The 22,223-nt window shown below is 46.6% G+C and overlaps 1 protein-coding gene across 6 annotated transcripts in view; it reads right to left on the bottom strand.

The window, feature by feature from the left end:
* Window positions 1-22,223, bottom strand: part of slc8a3 (solute carrier family 8 member 3) — a 470,313-nt gene that overhangs the window by 98,044 nt on the left and 350,046 nt on the right. For all 6 annotated transcript variants that reach the window (XM_078233408.1, XM_078233411.1, XM_078233409.1 and 3 more), the window contains one exon: window positions 17,268-17,285. In XM_078233408.1, the coding sequence (XP_078089534.1) occupies window positions 17,268-17,285 (18 nt within the window). The remainder of the gene's footprint in view (window positions 1-17,267; window positions 17,286-22,223) is intronic.

Raw genomic sequence — 22,223 nt, 5'->3', positions numbered from 1 at the left:
CGGACCTAGAATACCTGACGCTAAATAGAATACTCATGACCATGAAACCATTGTCGATTGTCGGAAAAACCCCATCTGATTCACTAATGTCCTTTAGGGAAGGAAATCTGCCGTCCTTACCTGGTCTGGCCTACATGTGACTCCAGAGCCACAGCAATGTGGTTGACTCTCAACTGCCCTCGGGCAACTAGGGATGGGCAATAAATGCTGGCCAGCCAGTGATGCCCATGGCCCACCTAATGCTCCACCACCAAACACGCCACGGGACAGGGCATTAAATTCCACTCAATATATTTCGAGCCTGATTATTATTGAAATTAACTTGGAGGTTCCATAGCGTCCAATGCAACCGGGTTTGAAAGGCGAGGAAAATTAAGACGAGTGGATGGAAAAAGTTGAGAGCTTGTCGGAGAGGGAATACCGGGGGAGAGGTAATTCATTTTAGTTTTGCATTTCTGGCAAAGAAAAGTTAAAGTAGCAATTTCGCAATCGGATGACCATTGGCTGCACCCTGACATATTAGCTGGGATTTTACTGTCCCGTCCGCAATGGGAATCGGAGCGGGCGAGGGGCGGGCCATGGAGAGGTCCGTCGACCTCGGACAGGATTTTATGGTTTCAGGGCAAGCGAGGCCATAAAATCCAGCCCATTATCAATGGAGTATTCAAAATAAAATCATTTGCGCGGACGTAGAAAGAAAATGGATCTATCTCTGCAGCAATATAATGATATTGTAAATCTGGAGGACAATGACTCTCAGCTCACTTCGCAACTGCTGAACTCGGTGAGTAACTTTTATGTGGCGTCTCTGCAATGAAATATCTTTCATTTCTATCTACATTCATTTGTTTCAGATGGTTTCAAGAATCCCATTAAACAATATTAAAATGCTGAGGAAAATCAATATTTAAAAGGTGAAATGTAATCCCAGGGTTTCTGCTCAAGATGATCTTTTGTTTGATAAATCCATTCTGAAATCATAATTTGTAATGATATATTTAGTCACACTCCACACCACACACATTTGTGATAATTTAATGGATCAATCGAGGGCTCTAAACCTGGCAGAGAGCTGGACGGGAATGCTTAGTGCTCCCGGTATTATCACATGCTCACCCACACAGTGCTTCCTGGCTGTGCACGCATAGAAACATAGCAAACAGGATTGTGAGCAGGTCATTCAGCCCTGTGACCCTACTGTGCCTTTAAGAAAGGTATTTTTAATCATGGTCTCTGCAGTTATAAGTAAGCACCGAGCTGTTTACTTGGGTGGCCACAGTGGTTAGCACTGCTGCCTCACAGCGCCAGGGACCCGGGTTCAATTCCTGCCTCGGGTCACTGTCTATTTGGAGTCTGCACGTTCTCCCCGTGTCTGTGTGAATTTCCTCCGGATGCTCCGGTTTCCTTGCACAGGCCAAAGATGTGCGGGTTATGTTAATTGGCCCTGCTAAATTGACCCTAGTGTCAGGGGGATTAGCAGGGTAAATATGTAGGGTTACGGGAATAGGGTCTGGGTGGGATTGTGGTCAGTGCAGACTCGATGGGCTGACTGGCCTCCTTCTGCACTGTAGGGATTCTATGAAATCCTTTTATTGCTGCTTAAATGGTTTAAATGGGGTTTTGTTTATTTTTACTCTGGGCCTAATGCACTTTCTGGAAGTTTACAACCTTTTGAATTGTTATGGGAAAGAAAGATTAACAGGTCAGGTGACAAGAGTTCTTACTTTTAGTTTGGGTTGCTGGCTGCTGTTTTAGTTAGATGCTTTACTTCAGGCTGGATGCAGTGTTCTGTCTCTCTCTCCCTGGTGTTTTGGGAAGCTGTTCTGACTTCAAGCTTGTCTGTGTGTGTCTGTGTGTGTGTGTGTGTGTGTGTATCTGTGTGTGTGTGTGTGTGTCTGTCAAGAAAGCTGCAGAATCCAACAGTATCATGTGAACATCCTTGTTTTCTGTGTTAAACCTGTAGCAGTGTATGTTCATAAGGAGGTTTGTTTGGTTGGAAAAGTGCATTCAGTTGTTAAGGTTTATACAACATCGTGGTTGTCTTTTCTTGTTTGTAATTGATAAAAGTTATTTCTAGTTTTCTTTCTATATGTTAACTGTATTCTTAAATAAACCTTGTTTGATAAAAGCTCCCTAGTGGGTTATTTGAATCATACCTGAAGTGAAACATCTCATGCTCACCCGTGCCAAATTCAAACTGCAAAACTTATGATCTGTGTGAACCCACACAGACATGGGGTGAATGTGCAAACTCCCCACAGACAGTAACCCAAGCCGGGAATCGAACCCATGTCCCTGGCGCTGTGAAGCAGCAATGCCACTGTGCCACCATGCCGTGAACACCTTTCATCAAGTCAACACTTTTCATGGACTTTTTTATATTCATTCGTGGGACATGGGCATCACTGGCTGGGTCAGCATTTATTGTCCATCCCTAGTTGCCCTTGAACTGAGTGTCTTGCTAGGCAATTTCAGAGGACAGTTGAGAGTCAACCACATTGCTGTGGCTCTGGAGTCACATGTAGGCCAGACCAGGTAAGGACGGCAGATTTCCTTCCCAAAAGAACATTAGTGAACCAGATGAGGTTTTCCGGCAATGGTTTCACGGTCATCAGTAGATTCTTAATTCCAGATATTTTTTATTGAATTCAAATTCCACCATCTGCTGTGGCGGGATTCAAACCCGGGTCCCCAGAACATTAGCTGAGTTTCTGGATTAATAGTCCAGCGATAATACCACTAGGCCATCATCTCCCCGAAGGATGCAGATGCAGTGTGGGTATGTTGACTGTTTATTTATTAGTCACAAGTAGGCTTACATTAACACTGCAATGAAGTCACTGTGAAAATCCCCTAGTCGCCACACTCCAGTGTCTGTTTGGGTACACTGAGGGAGAATTTAGCATGGTCAACGCACCTAACCAGCAAGTCTTTCGGACTGTGGGAGGAAACCGGAGCATCCAGAGGAAACTCACGCAGACACGGGGAGAACGTGCAAATTCCACACAAACAGTGACCCAAGCCAGGAATCGAACCTGGGTCCCTGGCACTGAGAGGCAGCTGTGCTAACCACTGTGCCACCATGCCGCCGGCTGTGGGTGATGGTGGGGGAGGGTGGTTCACAGCTGAACCCAACCCAATTGCTATGGGCAGTCCAACGCCATTCGAAACCTTGCCAAATCTTGGCACTAATTGGCAATAACTCAGCAGGCAGGATAGGAGAAGGCTGGCGAATGCGCACTACGAGATATGGAACCATCACTGCTTGACTGCATCAAGTTAACTAGAGATTTGGACTGATCGATTGGCATTTTCTGCAGTCAGTAGAAGGCCGGTTAGCTGCTATAGGTTAGCTATTACCAATGCCACGGCACCGATGTGCCACATTGGATTTCTTCTCCGCACACAACGGATTCCATCCTCCAGAGGCAGAGTGCCGTGGCTCGGAGCTCCGTTGCTTGGTGAATATGATCTTTCAGTCTAACACCGCCAGTGCTGTTGCCTTGCCTCTCTCTCATCGCCCTCTGGAGTGGTTTGACTTTCAGGTCAGCTTCCTGTGTCACCACACATAAACAAATTGCTTCACGCTCCGGCGCGCTTGATGTTCAATCTGGAAGTGACCCTGAGGTTGTCGCTGCCAATGTCTATCATCTTGCACTTCTGATTGCTTGCTCTCGCCAGAGAAATAAGCAGCAGGCGATTTTTCCACCGGCAAGGAAGACTGAATACGCAAAGCAAATGTGTATTTACTTTCTCAAGTTACAAATGGCAAAGAAGGTGCTGTCTCACTCTCAGACTTTAATTCATCATTTTGCGAAGGAAGTTTCAATATGCAGAGAAGCCACATACAAAATTGGCTTCATTTATGCTCTATTCAGGCTGCCTGAGATTTCTTTTATCACTGTGGCATGTGGTTGTAAGCAACATGGAAGCGGCAGACTGTATTAAACCACTTTTCGACTAGTTACACTGTTTAATACAAGGAGAGTGGCATTGAGTCTGAAAATGAATTGTTAATCTATCAATGTTCTGGGGGTTACCATTGACCAGAAAGTGAACTGGAACAGCCATATAAACATTGGGGCTACAAGAGCAGGGAATTTAGTGGAGAGTAACTCACTTCCTGACTCCCCAAAGCCTGTCCAAAATCTACAAGACTCAGGCCAAGAGTGTGATGGGATACTTTAAACTGGATGAGTGCAGCTCCAATGACACTCAAGAAGCTTGACACCATCCAGGACAAAGAAGCCCCTTTGATTGGCACCCCATCTACCACCTTAAACATTCACTCTCTTCACCCACCGATGCACAGTGGCAGCAATGTGTACCATCTTCAGGGTTCACTGTAGCAGCTCACACGACTCGTTTGACAGCACCTTCCAAATCCAATACCTCTGCCACTTGGAAGGACATGATTCATGGGAATGCCACCACCTACAAGCTCCCCTCCAAGCTACTTAAAATCCTGACTCGGAAATATATCACCATTCCTTCGCAGTCGCTGGGTCAAAATCTTGGAACAACCATGGTGGCAGTGCCAGGGTGGGCCCTCTGGGGACCCCCATTTGGGGGGTTTCCCTTATGTGTGGTGGGGGGGGGGGGGGGGGGAGTGTGTCCCAATGTTTGTGGGGTGGGGGTGGCCCAATGCTTGTGGAGGTGAGGGAGTGTCCCAATGCCCGTAGGGCAGGAGATTGTCCCGATGCTTGAGGGGTGAGAAGGTGTCTCAATGCCTGTGGGATGAGGGTTGGCCCCGATGTCTCTGGGGTGAGGGTGTGCCTCAATCTGTGAGAGGTTGGGGACGTCCTCCATGTCTTTGCCGGGTGGGGGTAGTTTGTGTTGCGCAGTTTGGGGCTCCCTTTCAAGAGGGCGCACTGATCTCGGTGGCGCTTTGATTAATCAGGGGATCAGGGGTTATGGGGAAAAGGCAGGAGAATGGGGACGAGAAAAATATCAGCCATGATTGAATGGCAGCGGAGCAGACTCGATGGGCCGAGTGGCCTAATTCTGCTCCTATGTCTTATGGTCTTATGGAGCCTGCCTTGCCAGCTCTATCAGGCCCTGCCCCATCAGAGTGATGCTGCAAGCCGCGACTCCAGATTCTCTGCGCACAGAGTGCCAGTGAATCTGGAGAGAAAACTCGGCTGTGCCGCTGGAGAGCTACGTGCCGGGTTTCTCACTGAAATTGACAAATTGTGGGATGGTTCCACTCATTCACCACTTCCATGTCGATTTCTTCTAGTTGTTGCTCCGACTCTACACACCTTTGAAGCTTTACATCAGTGTTTCACATTTGGCCTGGCAGGTGCTGGTTTTGCTGATTTCAGGGCTCCTGCACGAAACAGTTGTTCCCTTGCACTCGAAGACCTTGTTCTTAGTCTTTTCTATAACACCCAGTAACACCTCCTCCATGGAGGGGGTTAGAGGATGCGAGCGGGCCTCACTCCTTCCGGTTCATTCCTGCTGCCTCCAGTTAAACACCACCTTCCCCTGGAAAAGAGGGGGAAGGGAATGGCATGCAATACATTTGAGTGATGCGACTGTCATGATTGACCAGAGGGTAGAGTGTGTAAAGTATGAGATATGGATATGGAGCAGTGCTACTAAGTGTGAGAGAGAGGTAAAGTATATGAATGTTAGGTATGAGTCCTGATTTTTAGTGAGTGTCGGTGGGTGAGTGATTGGGGCTGCCTTGATTTGAGCAGTGGCTGAGGGTAGTGGTGCAATTGGAGATGCAACATTTGAAGATGCAATCACTGACCTTGACTACTCGCTCCACGTTGTTGAGCTTCTTGCAGCACTTCAACATGGTCCTTGTGGCTAAATGCTTGGCACTGAATGCCAAGGTTGTTCCTACTGCCTTCTCATTGTGTGCCCCAAGCACCTCGTGTCACCCCAGTGGACACAGAACATCTGTTCTCCTTTCCACCTCCTCCATCTTATCCTCCAATGTGGTATCGGAAAACCGTAGTGCACGCTCTGTCCCAAGGTCAGCCACTGTTCTCAGCACCTCCAGAGGTCTCAATATATCTTCCCTTTAAGAGGGACAGGCTACCTTTAAGTAGCATGAGCAAATATTGATTCTTGACTCCCACTGATGGGTTTAAGCCGGAAACAATGCAGTCAGCATTGGCGACACACAGTAACTATCATAATGAGTAGGAAGCATAAAGATTGTGTGTGGTCTGCATTACCATAGAAAGCATTCTTTCTGGTTGTATCACAGCTTGGTATGGTTCCTGCCCTAACCAAGACCAGAAGAAACTACAAAGGGTTGTGAACGTAGCCCAATTCATCACGCAAACCAGCCTCCCTTCCACTGACTCTGTCTACACTTCCCACTGCCTCGGCAAAGCAGCCAAGTTTAAAGTTTATTTATTAGTGTCACAAGTTGGCTTACATTAAGACTGCAATGAAGTTATTGTGAAAATCCCCTAGTCGCCACACTCCGGTGCCTGTTTGGATACACTGAAATCAAGAACCCCAGGCACTCTGGACATTCTCTCTTCCACCTTCTTCTGCCAGGAAAAAGATACAAAAATCTGAGATCAGGTACCAACCAACTTCAAGGACAGCTTCTTCCCTGCTCCAATCAGACTTTTGAATGGATCTACCTTATTATTTTTTATTCATTTGTGGGACATGGGCGTCACTGGCTGGCCAGCATTTATTGCCCATCCCTAGTTGCCCTTGGAGGGCAGTTGAGAGTCAACCACATTGCTGTGGGTCTGGAGTCACATGTAGGCCAGACCAGGTAAGGACGGCAGATTTCCTTCCCTGAAGGACATTAGTGAACCAGATGGGTTTTCCTGACATTCAACAATGGTTTCATGATTCTTAATTCCAGATATTTTTTATTGAATTCAAATTCCACCATCTGCCGTGGTGGGATTCGAACCCGGGTCTCCAGATCGTTAGCTGAGTTTCTGGATTAATAGTCTCGCGATAATATCACTAGGCCATCACCTCCCCATGAAGTTGATCTTATTCTACACCTTAGCTATGACTGTAGCACTACATTCTGCACCCTTTCCTTGCCTTCTTCCCTATGTATTCTATGAATGGTATGCTTTGTCTGTATAGCGCACAAGAAACAATACTTTTCATTGTATCCCAATACATGTGACAATAATAAATTAAATCAAACCAAAATCACATTTAACCGATGCAGGGTAGTCACTGGTCACTATTTTCGCATCTGTTTTTTGGCTGCTGTCTGAATTAGCTGGCTATTGGCATGAGTTTCCATTTGAAATGCTGTCCTTTACAGCAGATTAAGATGGACAGATAAAGTACTGTAGCTATGAGGGTAGATTGGAGAATTGAGGACTGCTTTCCTTTGAGAAAAGGGGGCTGAGAGGAGACCTGATGGAACTATTCAAGATATAGAATTGAGAATTACTGGAATTGAGATGGCAGAAAAAATGCTGTATAACCAAGAGAGAATTTTCTTTAATCTCTCATTATTCATGCTTCACTCTCCAAACAGCTATTTTGACCCATAAGTCTCATTTTGGAAATAATGTCATTTGGATATTTCTATCGGAGAGTTTTTACCAAATTTGCAGTTGATGGTGGTTTGTTGAAGAAATGCTGAAGACGCGAGGGATGCTAACGAGATGGGTAATTAGTGCACACCATTGGATTCCCCAAGGTTTTCTCCTTGATCACATCCTACTTCTCATCTACTCGTTGTCCCTTGGCAACATCAACTGAAGACATTCAGGTTCCATGATGTGTATGCTGATGGCATCCAACTCTCCCGCTATCATCACCCCTCTCGGTCTCATAACTGTGTTGGTTTTGTTAGAATCTATGACTGGTATCCAGTCCTTGATGAAACATTGGGAAGATCATAACCATTTGTGGGTGTGGACGTGATAAATAGGGAGGCGATGGCGTGGTGGTATTATCATTGGCAAAGTTCTAGGGACAGGGGTTCAATTCCCATTACCGCAGGCAGTAACATTTTTAAAAATCTGGAATTAAATCTCAAATGATGATCATTATCGATTGTCGTAAAATCCCATCTGGTTCACTGATGTCCTTTAGGGAAGGAAATCTGCCGTCCTTACCTGGTCTGGCCGACATGTGACTCCAGAGCCACAGCAATGTAGTTGATTCTCAAATGCCTTCTAAAGAGGCCTAATAAGCCTGGTGAAGGGCAATTAGGAATGGGCAATAAATGCGAGCCTATGTCCCGTGAATAAATAATAAGGGAAAATGTTTCCATTCAAGAAAACATCAAGAGCTGGAGGCACAGATTCAACATATTGGGCAAAAGGAATAAAAGTGACATGAGGAAATGTTTTTTCACCCAGAGGGTGAATGGAATCTGGAATGGTCAATCCAAGCATTCAAAAGGGAATTAAGACTGTCAAGTGAAAGGGAAGAAGGTGCAGGGTCATGAGGAGAGGATGGGTAATGACACCAAGGGAATTGCCCATTTAGAGAGCCAGTGGTAATATGATGGGCCGAATGGCCTCCTTATCTGTGTACCAATTCTATGAATTCTCCACAATGTTCCAATTCTGGCTTATTTTATAAGCCGGACTTCCTTTGCCTGACATTTGCAGACATGCGTCCAGCAGACTAGACCCTAAGTTCTGGAATTCCCTCGTCAAATTTTGCTGCCTGATAAGCTCTCCGTCTGCCTCTCTCTTTGTCCTCCTCTTAAAAAGTTCCTTCAAAGTTATGGGCCAGATTCTCCAACCTCATCCAGCTCTGGAATTCTCCAGTCCCGCTGCTGCGAACGGAAATTTAGCTGAGCGCTGCATTCTCCATTCTCGTTGACAGGGGTAGCGGGGTGTGCGAGACTGGAGAATTCCAGCCTACAACTTTGACTAAACTTTTAAACTATTGTCCCAATGTCTCCTCCCTTATTTCAGTATCAATTGTCACTTTGTACGATGGCACAGTGGTTAGCACTGCTGCCTCACAGTGCCAGGGACCTGGGTTCGATTCCCGGCCTCGGAGAATCTGTGTGGAGTTTGCACGTTCTCCCCGTGTCTGCGTGGATTTCCTCCGGGTGCTCCGGTTTCCTCCCACAATTCAAAGATGTGCGGGTTAGGTGGATTGGCCGTGATAAATTGCCCCTTAGTGTCGAGGGATTAGCAGAGTAAATATGTGAGATTACGGGATAGGGCCTGGGTGGGATTGCAGTCAATGCAGACTCGATGGGCTGAATGGCCTTCTTCTGCACTGGAGGGATTCTATGGGATTCTATGATATCCACACCCCAGTATCAGTTTAAACCAGGGCGGCACGGTGACACAGTGGTTAGCACTGCTGCCTCACAGCGCCAGGGACCCAGGTTCGATTCCTGGCTTGAGTCACTGTCTGTGCGGAGTCTGCACGTTCTCCCCGTATCTGCGTGGGTTTCCTCCGGGTGCTCCAGTTTCCTCCACAGTCCAAAAGACGTGCTGGTTAGGTGCATTGACCGTGTTAAATTCTCCCTCAGTGTATCCAAACAGGCACCGGAGTGTGGCGACCAGAGGATTTTCACAGTAACTTCATTGCAGTGTTAATGTAAGCCTACTTGTGACACTAATAAATAAAAAGGTTTATTTTGTGAGGCAGCTTGGGAAATTTTTAATTAAAGGCACTGTATCAATGCAGCTTTATGCTACTGTGGATCCAAACAACTTCAATAACTAATGTTATCCTCAACACAAGAACCCTTGAAGGCTCTTAACGTTAAGATTAATTGTTTTTTGTGCGATTGCATATCATGTAACCATATTTGCATATCATCAGCGCAGTTCAATACTAGGAGGCTTGATTATTCGAACAAAAATTCCTTCTAAAGTTTTGCAAATGTTGGAAGGCACGCATGAATAATGGAAGCGAATAGACAAGGTCACACTGACAACACTCCACTTTGACTATTACGCAGGCAAAGCAGTGAGGAAGTTGTCACATTAGATCACGCAGACTTGCAACTTAATCTGCTGCTGTATGTCAGAGAATCGTTTGTGAACATATGTATTATTAGCGGGAGATAGCTGCTTAGGATTATTCACAGCAAAAACCAAAATCGCCGGAAAGTTGAACATGTTAGAAATATTAAATTGGATTAGGAATTGTGCACAGGAAGTGCTATGATAATCTGGTAGATAGGGCTTGACAGCCAAAGATCATAGAATTCCTATAGTACAGAAGGAGGCCATTTGGCCCATCGAGTCTGCACCGGCCACAATCCCAACCAGGCCCTATTCCCATAACCCCATGCATTTACCCGAGCTAGTCCCCCTGACACTTAGGGGCAATTTTAGCATGGCCAATCCACCTAACCTGCACATCTTTGGGAGGAAACTGGAGCACCTACGCAGGCATGCGGAGAATGTGCAAACTTCACACAGACAGTGACCCAAGCCGGGATTCGAACCGGGGTCGCTGGCGCTGTGAGGCAGCAGTGCTAACCACTGAGCCATCGCGCCGCTCTGGCTTCCTCCCATAGTCCAAAAATGTGCAGGCTAAATGGATTGGCCATGTAAATTGACCCTTGTTTCAAGGGGGTTAGCAGGATAAATATGGTGGGTTAGAGGGATAGGGCCTGGGTGGGTGTCCCAAGATGGACAGATTAGGGAGATTAGTAGGTTAAATGGGTGGGGTCAAGGAGATAGGGTGGGGTGGGGTTTGGTAAGATGCTCAGTTGGAGAGTCGGTACAGACTTGGTGGGCTAAATGGCCTCCTCCTGCACTGTAGGGATTCTATGATTCTATTCTATGATGCTATGTATGCTTTCGTAAAGAGAGTTGTGGAAATATGGGACTGTTAGAAAGTTTTGTGTGTGTGTATTTATAATGCATTCTTACTTAAAATGTAAAATTAAGTTAGTTTTCTTTTAAGACTTCTCCTCCATGCCACGCACCTATGGCAAGCGATAAGGTCAATTCCCCTCACACCCCACCCCACCCCCAACACCCGGCACAAGGGCGGCACGGTGGCACAGTGGTTAGCACTGCTGCCTCAGAGCACTAGGAACCTCGGTTCAATTCTGGCCTCGGGTCACTGTCTGTGTGGAGTCTGCATGTTCTCCCTGTGTCTGCGTGGGTTTCCTCCGGGTGCTCCGGTTTCTTCCCACAGTCCAAAGATGTGCGGGTTAGGCTGATTGGCTGTGCTAAATTGACCCTAGTGTCGGGGGGGGCGGGTTGGGGGGGGGGGGGCGGTGTCGGGGTGGGGGGGGGGGTGGTCGGGGGGGGGGGGGTGGTCGGGGGTGGTTAGCAGGATAAATACGTTGTGGGAATGGGGCCTGGGTGGGATGATGGTCGGTGCAAACTCGATGGGCCGAGTGGCCTCCTTCTGCACTGTAGGGATTCTATGATGATGTGGAGATGCCGGCGTTGGACTGGGGTAAACACAGTAAGAAGTCTGACAACACCAGGTTAAAGTCCAACAGGTTTATTTGGTAGCAAAAGCCACTAGCTTTCGGAGCGCTGCTCCTTCGTCAGGTGAGTGGGAGTTCTGTTCACAAACAGGGCATATAAAAGCTTTATGTGCCCTGTTTGCGAACAGAACTCCCACTCACCTGATGAAGGAGCAGCGCTCTGAAAGCTAGTGGCGTTTGCTACCAAATAAACCTGTTGGACTTTAACCTGGTGTTGTGAGACTTCTTACTGGGATTCTATGATGACATTGCCTTTCCTTATTCCTCCTGCAAAAATGCACCACTTCGCAATTCGATCAATATTTCTTTTGATCTCCACCTTCCTGTGTCTGGTACTGAACACAAATCCTTGGTTACAAGGGCACCATAGTTGAGGAAAAGTAGTGTCGGAAGTTGATGTATCCGGGTCCCAAATTAGTTTAAATCCAGTTGGAATGAGGAGTAAGAAGAAAATCATCTGGATTGTTCACAGTGTTGTGAGCATGTTACCGTATCTTCACCAACCTTTCTGCTGCTGCAGCCTGGCGTAGAAACGCACACACACAGACACGCTCAGACACACACACAGACACACACGCTCAGACACACACACACACACACAGACACGCTCAGACACACACACAGACACACACGCTCAGACACACACACAGACACAGACACAAACATACACACAGACACACATGCTCCCACAGACACACACACACAGACACACACACACAGACACACACACTCAGACACACACACGCGCGCACACACAGACACAGACACACACGCTCAGACACATACACACACACATGCTCAGACACACACGCACACACACAGACACACACACACAGACACACACACGCACAGAAACACATGCACACACAGACACGCACAGACACATACACGCGCACATACAGACACAGATACACAGACACACACAGAGACACACACAAGCATGCACAGACACAGGCACAGATACACTGACACACACAGACACACACACATACGCAGACATACACACACACATACGCAGTCACACACATACACACGCATGCACACACACGCACAGACACACACACACACGCTCAGACACACATACACACACGCACAGACATACACACACACGCTCAGACACATATACACACACACACACACACAGGCACTGAGATAGACACACGCGCTGCTCCCCACGGTCAGAGAGATGTGAAGCAAGGAATCTAAATCTATTCTACTGGTTTGGCTGGGAGCAAGATTGCCCTTGGCTTTCGGAATGCATTCCAATGTAATTCACACGGAATAATTCAACAAAGAAAAGTGCTGCTTTCAACTCAGCCCCTCTGCAAATGTGTATCTCATGCAGGGATGGTATCACACTGGGTTATGTAATGCACGGCACCAAAACGAGTACAGAGGGGGAGAACAAAACGTACCAGCGTTCGAATCCATTCATTTCGTTATGAATTACCAGCCATTATTCACAGTCTGACTGTGATGGTCTGCGAAAACCTCAGCAATATCAATCAGAACGAAACGGTGACACAACAATCAGTGAGGGAGAAGCAGAACAGGAGTAACTAATCGAGGAATGTAAATGAAGATCTCAAGGTGGCTTTAAAATTGAAACTGTGCAGTGCAGCATCACGACAGACCTGATATTTTGTTGTCTGCTATCGTAAGGCAGCAAGTAACCCATTTACAAGTAACCGATCTGTTACTGATAGTGCAATTTCGACCCCTGGATCACTTTAGGCAATAAAACATGAGAATACAGGACTGTCCTTAAATAAATTACAATCTTGGCATTTTAGTTTTACTATCAGAAGAAACATTTTGTCCAATTACATATGTACGCTACAGTGCAGCGCGGTGGCACAGTGGTTAGCACTGCTGCCCCTCACAGCGTCATGATGTGGAGATGCCAGCGTTGGACTGGGGTAAACAGTAAGAAGTCTCACAACACCAGGTTAAAGTCCAACAGGTATATTTGGTAGCAAATGCCACTAGCTTTCGGAGCGCTGCTCCTTCGTCAGGTGAGTGGGAGTTCTGTTCACAAACAGGGCATATAAAGACACAAACTCAATTTACAGAATAATGATTGGAATGTGAGTCTTTACAGCTAATCAAGTCTTAAAGGTACAGACAATGTACTCACAAAGATACAGACAATCACATTGTCTGTACCTTTAAGACTTGATTAGCTGTAAAGACTCGCATTCCAATCATTATTCTGTAAATTGAGTTTGTGTCTTTATATGCCCTGTTTGTGAACAGAACTCCCACTCACCTGACGAAGGAGCAGCGCTCCGAAAGCTAGTGGCGTTTGCCCCTCACAGCGCCAGGAACCCGGATTCGATTCCCGGCTTGGGTCACTGTCTGTGTGGAGTTTGCACGTTCTCCCCCGTGTCTGCATGGGTTTCCTCCAGGTGCTCCAGTTTCCTCCCACAGTCCGAAAGATGTGCTGGTTAAGTGCATCGGCCATGCTAAATTCTCCCTCAGTGTACCACCTGGAGTGTGGCGACTGGTAGATTCTCACAGTAACTTCATTGCAGTGTTAATGTAAGCCTACTTGTGACACTTCTAAATAAACTTAAGATGTTGCAATCACATCTCTAACTGTGGCAACAATGCATTGAACCAGACAATGGACGTGGTTTCAAGAGACATTGAGATACCTGGAGGAAGCAGGATTAATCACCATGGTGACAAGTAATGGGAGTGGGCTTGTATTAGGATGAAGGTCTTTTTAAAAGATTATCTTCAGACACATTTTTTTCCTCCTTTGGGGAATAGGTGGAAGGATTCCCAAGCTGACTGTTAGCCCATCAAGCCACGTTAGGAACTCCTTCTGTGGCCAACAAGACTTGGCGATGGACTTGAACTCACAGCTGCTGGTCCTGAGGTAGGGACACCACCACTATGCCACAAGAGCCTGTAGGAGAAGGTGATTCTTATTGGACCTGATGGTTATCCCAACTCCTAAACATTTGCAGTCTTCTATGGTCCATCCTTTTTTTTTCTCAGTTTCTGCCCTATGGAACCTGGCTTGTGGAAGTGGATCACGGAATTCCACTGGACTGCTTATAAGTCCATTGCCTAGGTTAGGTGTTGGTAATCCTATTGTAAGGAGAATTATTCTTTAAATTTTGTCAAAAACGCAATCTCCAGAGTCTCAGTGGTGTTATTATAAGGCTATTATTAATGAAAAAAACAAGACAGACCAGGAGATAGGCACATTTATGTTTGCATAAATAAGAAGGTGGATCAGACATTGGTTGCACAGTGGCACAGTGGTTAGCACTGCTGCCTCAGCGCCAGGGACCTGGGTTCAATTTTGGCCTCGGGTCACTGTCTGTGTGGAGTTTGCACGTTCTCTCCATGTCTGCGTGGGGTTTCCTCCGGGTACTCCGATTTCTTCCCACACTCCAAAGATGTGGGATTAGGTGGATTGGCCATGTTAAATTGCCCCTTAGCATCACAGGGGATTAGCAGGGAAAATACGTGGGGTTATGGGGATAGGGTGGGACTGTTGTCAGGGCAGGCTCGATGGGCTGAATGGCCTCCTCCTGCACTGTAGGGATTCTATGATTCTCTGAAAAAGCAGGAAAGGAAAATTTTTACTTTGATGCTATTTCTGCTGTTGGATTTCTTTGAATGGCTGCCATTATTTGGAGAAGTTGATAAACAGGTTTGGATTGATCAAAATTGGGAGTTGCACTGTCAGCGGAGTCAGGAGGAGTATGGCGCACTGTTCTCTCCTCGAAATGAGGTGGATTCTGATGGTGAAAGACAGCACTGGATACCTCCAAAATCTCACCATTTATTTCTTTCTAGGGCGGCACAGTGGTTAGCACTGCTGCCTCACAGCGCCAGGGACCCGGGTTCGATTCCCGGCTTGGGTCACTGTCTGTGTGGAGTCTGCACATGCTCCCCGTGTCTGCGTGGGTTTCCTCTGGGTGCTCCAGTTTCCTCCCACATTCTGAAAGACGTGCTGGTAAGGTGCATTGACCCAAACAAGCGCCGGAGTGTGAGGACTAGGGGAATTTCGCGGTAATTTCATTGCAATGTTAGTGTAAGCCTTACCTGTGACTAATAAACATACTGTACATTCTTCCAACCTTACCAAGAAACAGGAGGGTACAATTGTTACGCGTGAATGCCAACGGTGGAATGACAAACACAGTCAGAAAATTGGTGGCACTTTTTCCAATCCATGCCAACGGCATTGCCATGTTCCACTGGCAGCAGGAGTGCTCAGTGGATCCCTCCTACATTCACAAAGGTCACACTCATGACATGAAAGCCGCGTCCTAACTTCTAAAGAATAAAGTTTAAAGTTTATTTCTTAGTGTCACAAGTCAGCTTACATTAACACTGCAATGAAGCTACTGTGAAAATCCCACTTGGAATACTGGTCACCCTATTATAGAAAGGATATTATTAAACTAGAAAGAGTGTAGAAAATATTTGCTCGGATGCTTTCAGGACTTGATGGTTTGAGTTATAAGGAGAGGCTGGATCGACTGGGACTTTTCTCTCTGGAGCGCAGGAAGCTTGGGGTGATCTTATAGAGGTCTATAAAATAATGAAGGGCCTAGATCAGTTAGATAGTCAATATCTTTTCCCAAAGGTAGGGGAGTCTAAAACTAGAGGGCATAGGTTTAAGGTGAGAGGGGAGGGATACAAAAAGGTTCCATTTTTTCACACAGAGGGTGGTGAGTGTCTGGAATGAGCTGCCAGAGGTAGTAGTAGAGGCGGGTACAATTTTGTTTTTTAAAAAGCATTTAGACAGTTACATGGGTAAGATGGGTACAGAGGGATATGGGCCAAACGCGGGCAATTGGGACTAACAGTGGTAAAAACTGGGTGGCATGGACAAGTTGTGCCGAAGGGTCTGTTTCCATGATACAAACCTCTGTGACTCTATCCCCTAGTCTTCACACTCCGGCACCCGTTCGGGTACACTGAGGGAGAATTTAGCATGACTAATGCACTTAACCAGCACGTCTTTTGGACTGTGGGAGAAAACCGGAGCACCCGGAGGAAACCCACACGGGGAGAGCATGCAAACTCCGCACAGTGACTCAAGCCGGGAATCGAACCCGGGTCCCTGTGCGCTGCGAGGCAGCAGTGCTAACCACTCTGCCACCACAATCAACCGTGGCCTTGTAAAAATGAAGTCACTTTGCTGCCATGACTTGCTCCTCCAGAACAGATCTCCATGCACATTCATGCAGAATGGGTTAAAAAGAAATGACATTAACAAAGAACAAAGAACAAAGAACAGTACAGCACAGGAAACAGGCCCTCCAAGCCTGTGCCGCTCCTTGGTCCAACTAGACCAATCGTTTGTATCCCTCCATTCCCAGGCTGCTCATGTGACTATCCAGGTAAGTCTTAAACGATGTCAGCGTGCCTGCCTCCACCACCCTACTTGGCAGCGCATTCCAGGCCCCCACCACCCTCTGTGTAAAAAACATCCCTCTAATATCTGAGTTATACTTCGCCCCTCTCACCTTGAGCCCGTGACCCCTCGTGAACGTCACTTCTGATCTGGGAAAAAGCTTCCCACCGTTCACCCTATCTATCCCCTTCATAATCTTGTACACCTCTATTAGATCTCCCCTCATTCTCTGTCTTTCCAAGGAGAACAACCCCAGTCTACCCAATCTCTCCTCATAGCTAAGACCCTCCATACCAGGCAACATCCTGGTAAACCTTCTCTGCACTCTCTCTAATGCCTCCACGTCCTTCTGGTAGTGCGGCGACCAGAACTGGACACAGTACTCCAAATGTGGCCTAACCAGCGTTCTATACAGCTGCATCATCAGACTCCAGCTTTTATACTCTATACCCAAAGAATTAAGAATAGAAAAAAAACAAGGAAAGTTCTGCTTACCCTGTGCCAACAGGAGTGCTGTGGAGAAAGAGAAGGAAAAAAGAGAAGGGGTCAAATATCAGAGACAATTACGAGCATTCTTCCTTATTCACCTGGAAGAGATGGACTGCAGCTGGCAAGGACTCTTGGTTCATTTCAGATTTTCATTTCTTTGGCTTGAAATGTTTGACATAATTCAGTTTTTATTGTTGCGGCTTTTGCACAGACTATTTTATTACCACATCCCAAACGGCACCTTGAGGATATGGAACAGTAACAAATACGTTTATTTACTTTTTCAATAAATAAATTTCAAAAATCTATTTATTTTGCCCCTTCATATTCAATATGGTCATATCCTGATCAAGGCTCAAAGCAAGGGGGCATTTATTATGCACCTGAACTGGGGTATATCTCCTGGCTGGTGTGTCTGCAACTACTTTGCAATGGTTTGTTTTATTTCAACTGCCCGATCTAAATATATATATTTTTGGGGGGTGCAGGGCATTTATATAGCGCCTTTAGTCAGAAGTCCCGAAGTGCTTCACAGGAACACAGGCCAGAATTCTCCGACCTCGCCCCTGGCTGGGATTCTCCAGTCCCGCTGCAGTGAATGGAGATTTGGCTGAACGCCAAATTGCCCGTTCTCGCTGGCAGCGGTGGCGGGATGTACGAGACCGGACAATTCCACCCAATGACGTCCAAGTGCAGTAAACTTGGAATGATTCAAACCCCTGCCGCCTAACTTGTACCAAGTCCCGTCCACCACGTTCCCTGACCTACATTGGCTCCCTAGGTCCACCAAGACTATGACCGGAATCCTACCCCCATTCACGCCAGCGGGCTTTTCCCATCCTGCTGCAGTGAACGGAGATTTGGCTGGCTGCCAAATTATCCAACCTCACTGCACACATGGTGTGAGCGGCAAGTAAGATCGCACCCCTCGAATTTAAAATACCCAGTTCAAATCCCTCCATGTTTTTACCCCCACCCCCCACACACCTCCCCAACAGCCCAATATTCTTGTAGTCTCACCCAGCCCTACAACCATAACACCCTAAGACCATGAGGTATTGGAGCAGAATTAGGCTATTCGGCCCATTGAGAGCTTTGCATCCCTCCAACTCTGGCCCCTTCTGCATCATCCCCACTTTTACCACTGGCAGCCAAGCTCCTTCATTCATCCAGTGCCCTAGGCACCAGGTTTTTTCTCATCCTATAAAACACACCTCTGTTTTCAGGCTTTTGGTCACTTGTGCCAATATCTCCTTCTTTAACTTGGTGTCAATATTTGTCTGATTGTGGCCAGGATTCTCCGATCTCATTTACCCCACCACCGATGCCAGTGAGAATAGAGAATTTGGGGCTCAGCCAAAGCTTCATACATTGCAGTGGGACTGGAGAATCCCAGCCGTGAGCGAGGTCAGAGAATTCTGGCCATCAACTCCATGGAGCACCATGTAGAGTCATACGTAGAATCATAGAATCCCTACAGTGCAGAAGGAGGCCATTCAGCCCATTGAGCCTGCACCGACAACAATCCCACCCAGACCCTATCCCCGTAACTCCAGGAGTTTACCCTAGTTAGTCCCCCTGACACTTAGGGGCAATTTTAGCATGGCCAATCCACCTAACCTGCACATTTTGGGCTGTGGGAGGAAACTGGAGCACCCGGAGGAAACCCACACAGACACAGGGAGAATTTGCAAGCTCCTCACAAACAGTGACTCGAGGTTGGAATTGAACCCGGGTCCCTGGTGCTTTGAGGCAGCAGTGCTAACCACTGTGCCACCGTGCCTTATCGAAATGTAAATGGTGAAATTGGGTCAGTATTACACAGGTTACAATATGCCGAGATCAGGATGTCCATAGACTGGGATTGAAGGAGAAAGGTCTTCCTTCACACCGGGACGCGGGACAGAAATTTGAATTGGATCAAATTGACGTTGGTTAAATCTGAATTTCCAACTACGCATTCTGAATCTCACGATCCAGAATGAGCAAATACTATACCAAACCCAAGGGCCTTTTGTTCTGTATCGAATAAAGAATTTCCGCATAGTCTTCTTAATATTGATAATCTTGTTCTGAATTGATGCCTTTTCTTGTAGAAGCCACTTGCTGCAGAAAGGGTTAATGAACCAAAGCGGAAACAAAGGGCAGGCAACAGTATCCAGTCAATTCGATCTGCACAGGCCAGATTTTTAACAACCCAAAATGAAATAAACACAACAAGGGTTTGACTAACAATACACAGTGTTAAATGGCTAGCCAGTTCTTGCACTCTTTCTCCAGAACCTGTCCCGATTCAGTGATTATTTAACTCCTTTTGGCCACATTATTAAACAAAGCAACAAAATAAAGTGTTTATTCTTTATCGTGCGCTAAAAAGTTGATGAAAGTAAATGCAATGACCTGTATTTAAGTTAGCCAACATCTGATGGTTAGCTATGAAGAGAGGTTGGATAAATCCGGTTCGTTTAGCTATGAGGAGAGGTTGGATAAACTCAATTTGTTCTCTCTGGAACGACGGAGGTTGAGGGGCGACCTGATAGAAGTCTACAAGATTACATAAGAACTAGGAGCAAGGGTAGGCCATCTGGCCTCTCGAGCCTGCTCCGCCATTCAATAAGATCATGGCTGATCTTTTTGTGGACTCAGCTCCACTTACCCACCCGCTCACCATAACCCTTAATTCCTTTACTGTTCAAAAATTTATCTATCCTTGCCTTAAAATGAGGTAGCCTCAACTGCTTCACCGAACAGGGAATTCCACAGATTCACAACTCTTTGGGTGAAGAAGTTCCTCCTCAACTCAATCCTAAATCTGCTCCCCCTTATTTTGAGCCTGTGCCCCCTAGTTCTAGTTTCACCTGCCAGTGGAACGAAGGAGGATTATGAGTGGCATGGACAGAGTGGATAATCAGATGCTCTTTCCTTGGGTTGAAAGGTCAAGTACTAGGGTTCATAGGTTTAAGGTGCGTGGGGAAAAGTTTAGAGGAGATGTGCGGGGCAAATATTTTTACACAGAGGGTGGTGAATGTCTGGAACGCGCTACCTGGGGAGGTGGTGGGAGCAAGTACGATAGCGGCATTTAAGGGGCAACTAGACGAATACACGAATAGGATGGGAATAGAAGGATACGGACTCCGTAAATGCGTATGGTTTTAGTTTAGGCAGACATCATGATCGGCACAGGCTTGGAGGGCTGAAGGGCCTGTTCCTGGGCTGTACTTTTCTTTGAACTATTCTGATTGACTGTGTTCTGTGACAGGTAACCTGGGGAGTGGGAATATGTTGGTTGGTTTGCCCATCCAATTATCTAATTGGATTCTGCAATTTAAATGGAAGTCACTCTTTGACAAATTTAATATCTTCTAAAGTATACAACATGTGAGAATAGAAAAGACCTTGTGGTCCATCAAACACGCCCCATTTAAAATATATTTGCCTGCAATTAAAATCCCAGTGAACTCAAAAAAACTCAGTTAGGTACTTTTAACTCAATCAATCACTGCAGAAGAGACCATTCGGCCCATTGGGTCTGCACCGACTCCCTGACAGAATATCTTACCCAGTCCCTCTCCCCCACCCTATCTCTGTAACCCCACATATTTCCCATGGCTAATCCCATCTAATCTATACACCTTGGCGTGGAGATGCCAGCGTTGGACTGGGGTGGGCCCAACAAGAAGTCTCACAACACCAGGTTAAAATCCAACAGGTTTACTTGGAATCACAAGCTTTCGGAGTGCTGCTCCTTCATCAGGTGCCTTCATCACTGGTTGAAGGAGTAGCGCTCCGAAAGCTCGTGATTCCAAATAAACCTGTTGGAATTTAACCTGGTGTTGTGAGACTTCTTACTGTACACATCTTGGGACACTAAGGGGCAATTTAGCATGTACAATCCACCTAACCCGACACATCTTTGGACTCAGATATATCCGTGGAATCAATATGATCTCTCACACTGCCTAAGGAGTTTGGAAATGAGATTTCCCAGATTTCAACCATTTATTTGCCCTGCGAATGTTTTTTTCTGCTTCTCCCAAGACGATTAGATGTCAGGGCAAAGAAGTGTAGAAAGTGTCAAATTGTGATAATCCAGTCATTGTGAGCCTGGTATGGGTGAGACTAGAGGTTTCCTGTCTGTCCATGTGTAACATTCCTTGATTAAGTGGCTCATTTTTGAGTTCTTTCTCTTTAAGGACAGGAAGTGTTGTAAATATGCAGCAGGTTCCCTGGCACCTACAGGGAGAAAGGACAGATCAGTGCTCGGGTGTAGACCGTTCAACTGAACCATTCTTTCCTTTTCAGCCCATGACTCCAAAGGGCTTGCACCCAAAACGTTAGCCTGTCTTCTCCTGTTTCAAATGTTAACAGCCTTGCTGTGTGGTCCCAACATGGTTCCTTCATATTTTGGCTTCTAGGATTCACGGTGTTTAATCTTAGCGTGTTCCTTTTGCAGTTTTTCACATAGAAACCATCGAAACCCTACAGTGCAGAAAGAGACCATTCGGCCCATCAAGTCTGCACCGACAACAATTCCACCCGGGCCCTATCCCTGTATCCCTACATATTTACCTGCTAATCACTCTAACCCTCATATTGACCCACTAATCCCTCTAAACTACGCATCCCTGGACACTAAGGGGCAATTTAGCTTGGTCAATCAACCTAACCCGCACATCTTTGGACTGTGGGAGGAAACCGGAGCACCCGGAGGAAACCCACGCAGGCACGGGGAGAATGTGCAAACTCCGCACAGACAGTGACCCGAGCCGGGAGTCGAACCCAGGTCCCTGGAGCTGTGAAGCAGCAGTGCTAACCACCATGCTACCGTGCCACCCCGTGCATGTTTCTGTCCTTGGTCTTTACCACTACCAGTCACGTGTCTCTTGTGACCAACAGGGTGGGCAAGTGGCCCATCTCAGCCAAGTCTTTGGGGTATACAACTGTTTAGCCAGCTGCCGAGAG

This window comes from Mustelus asterias, chromosome 18 (assembly GCF_964213995.1).
Source record: "Mustelus asterias chromosome 18, sMusAst1.hap1.1, whole genome shotgun sequence".
Classification (NCBI taxonomy): Eukaryota; Metazoa; Chordata; class Chondrichthyes; order Carcharhiniformes; family Triakidae; genus Mustelus; species Mustelus asterias.
This window is presented reverse-complemented; position numbering and strand designations above follow the sequence as displayed.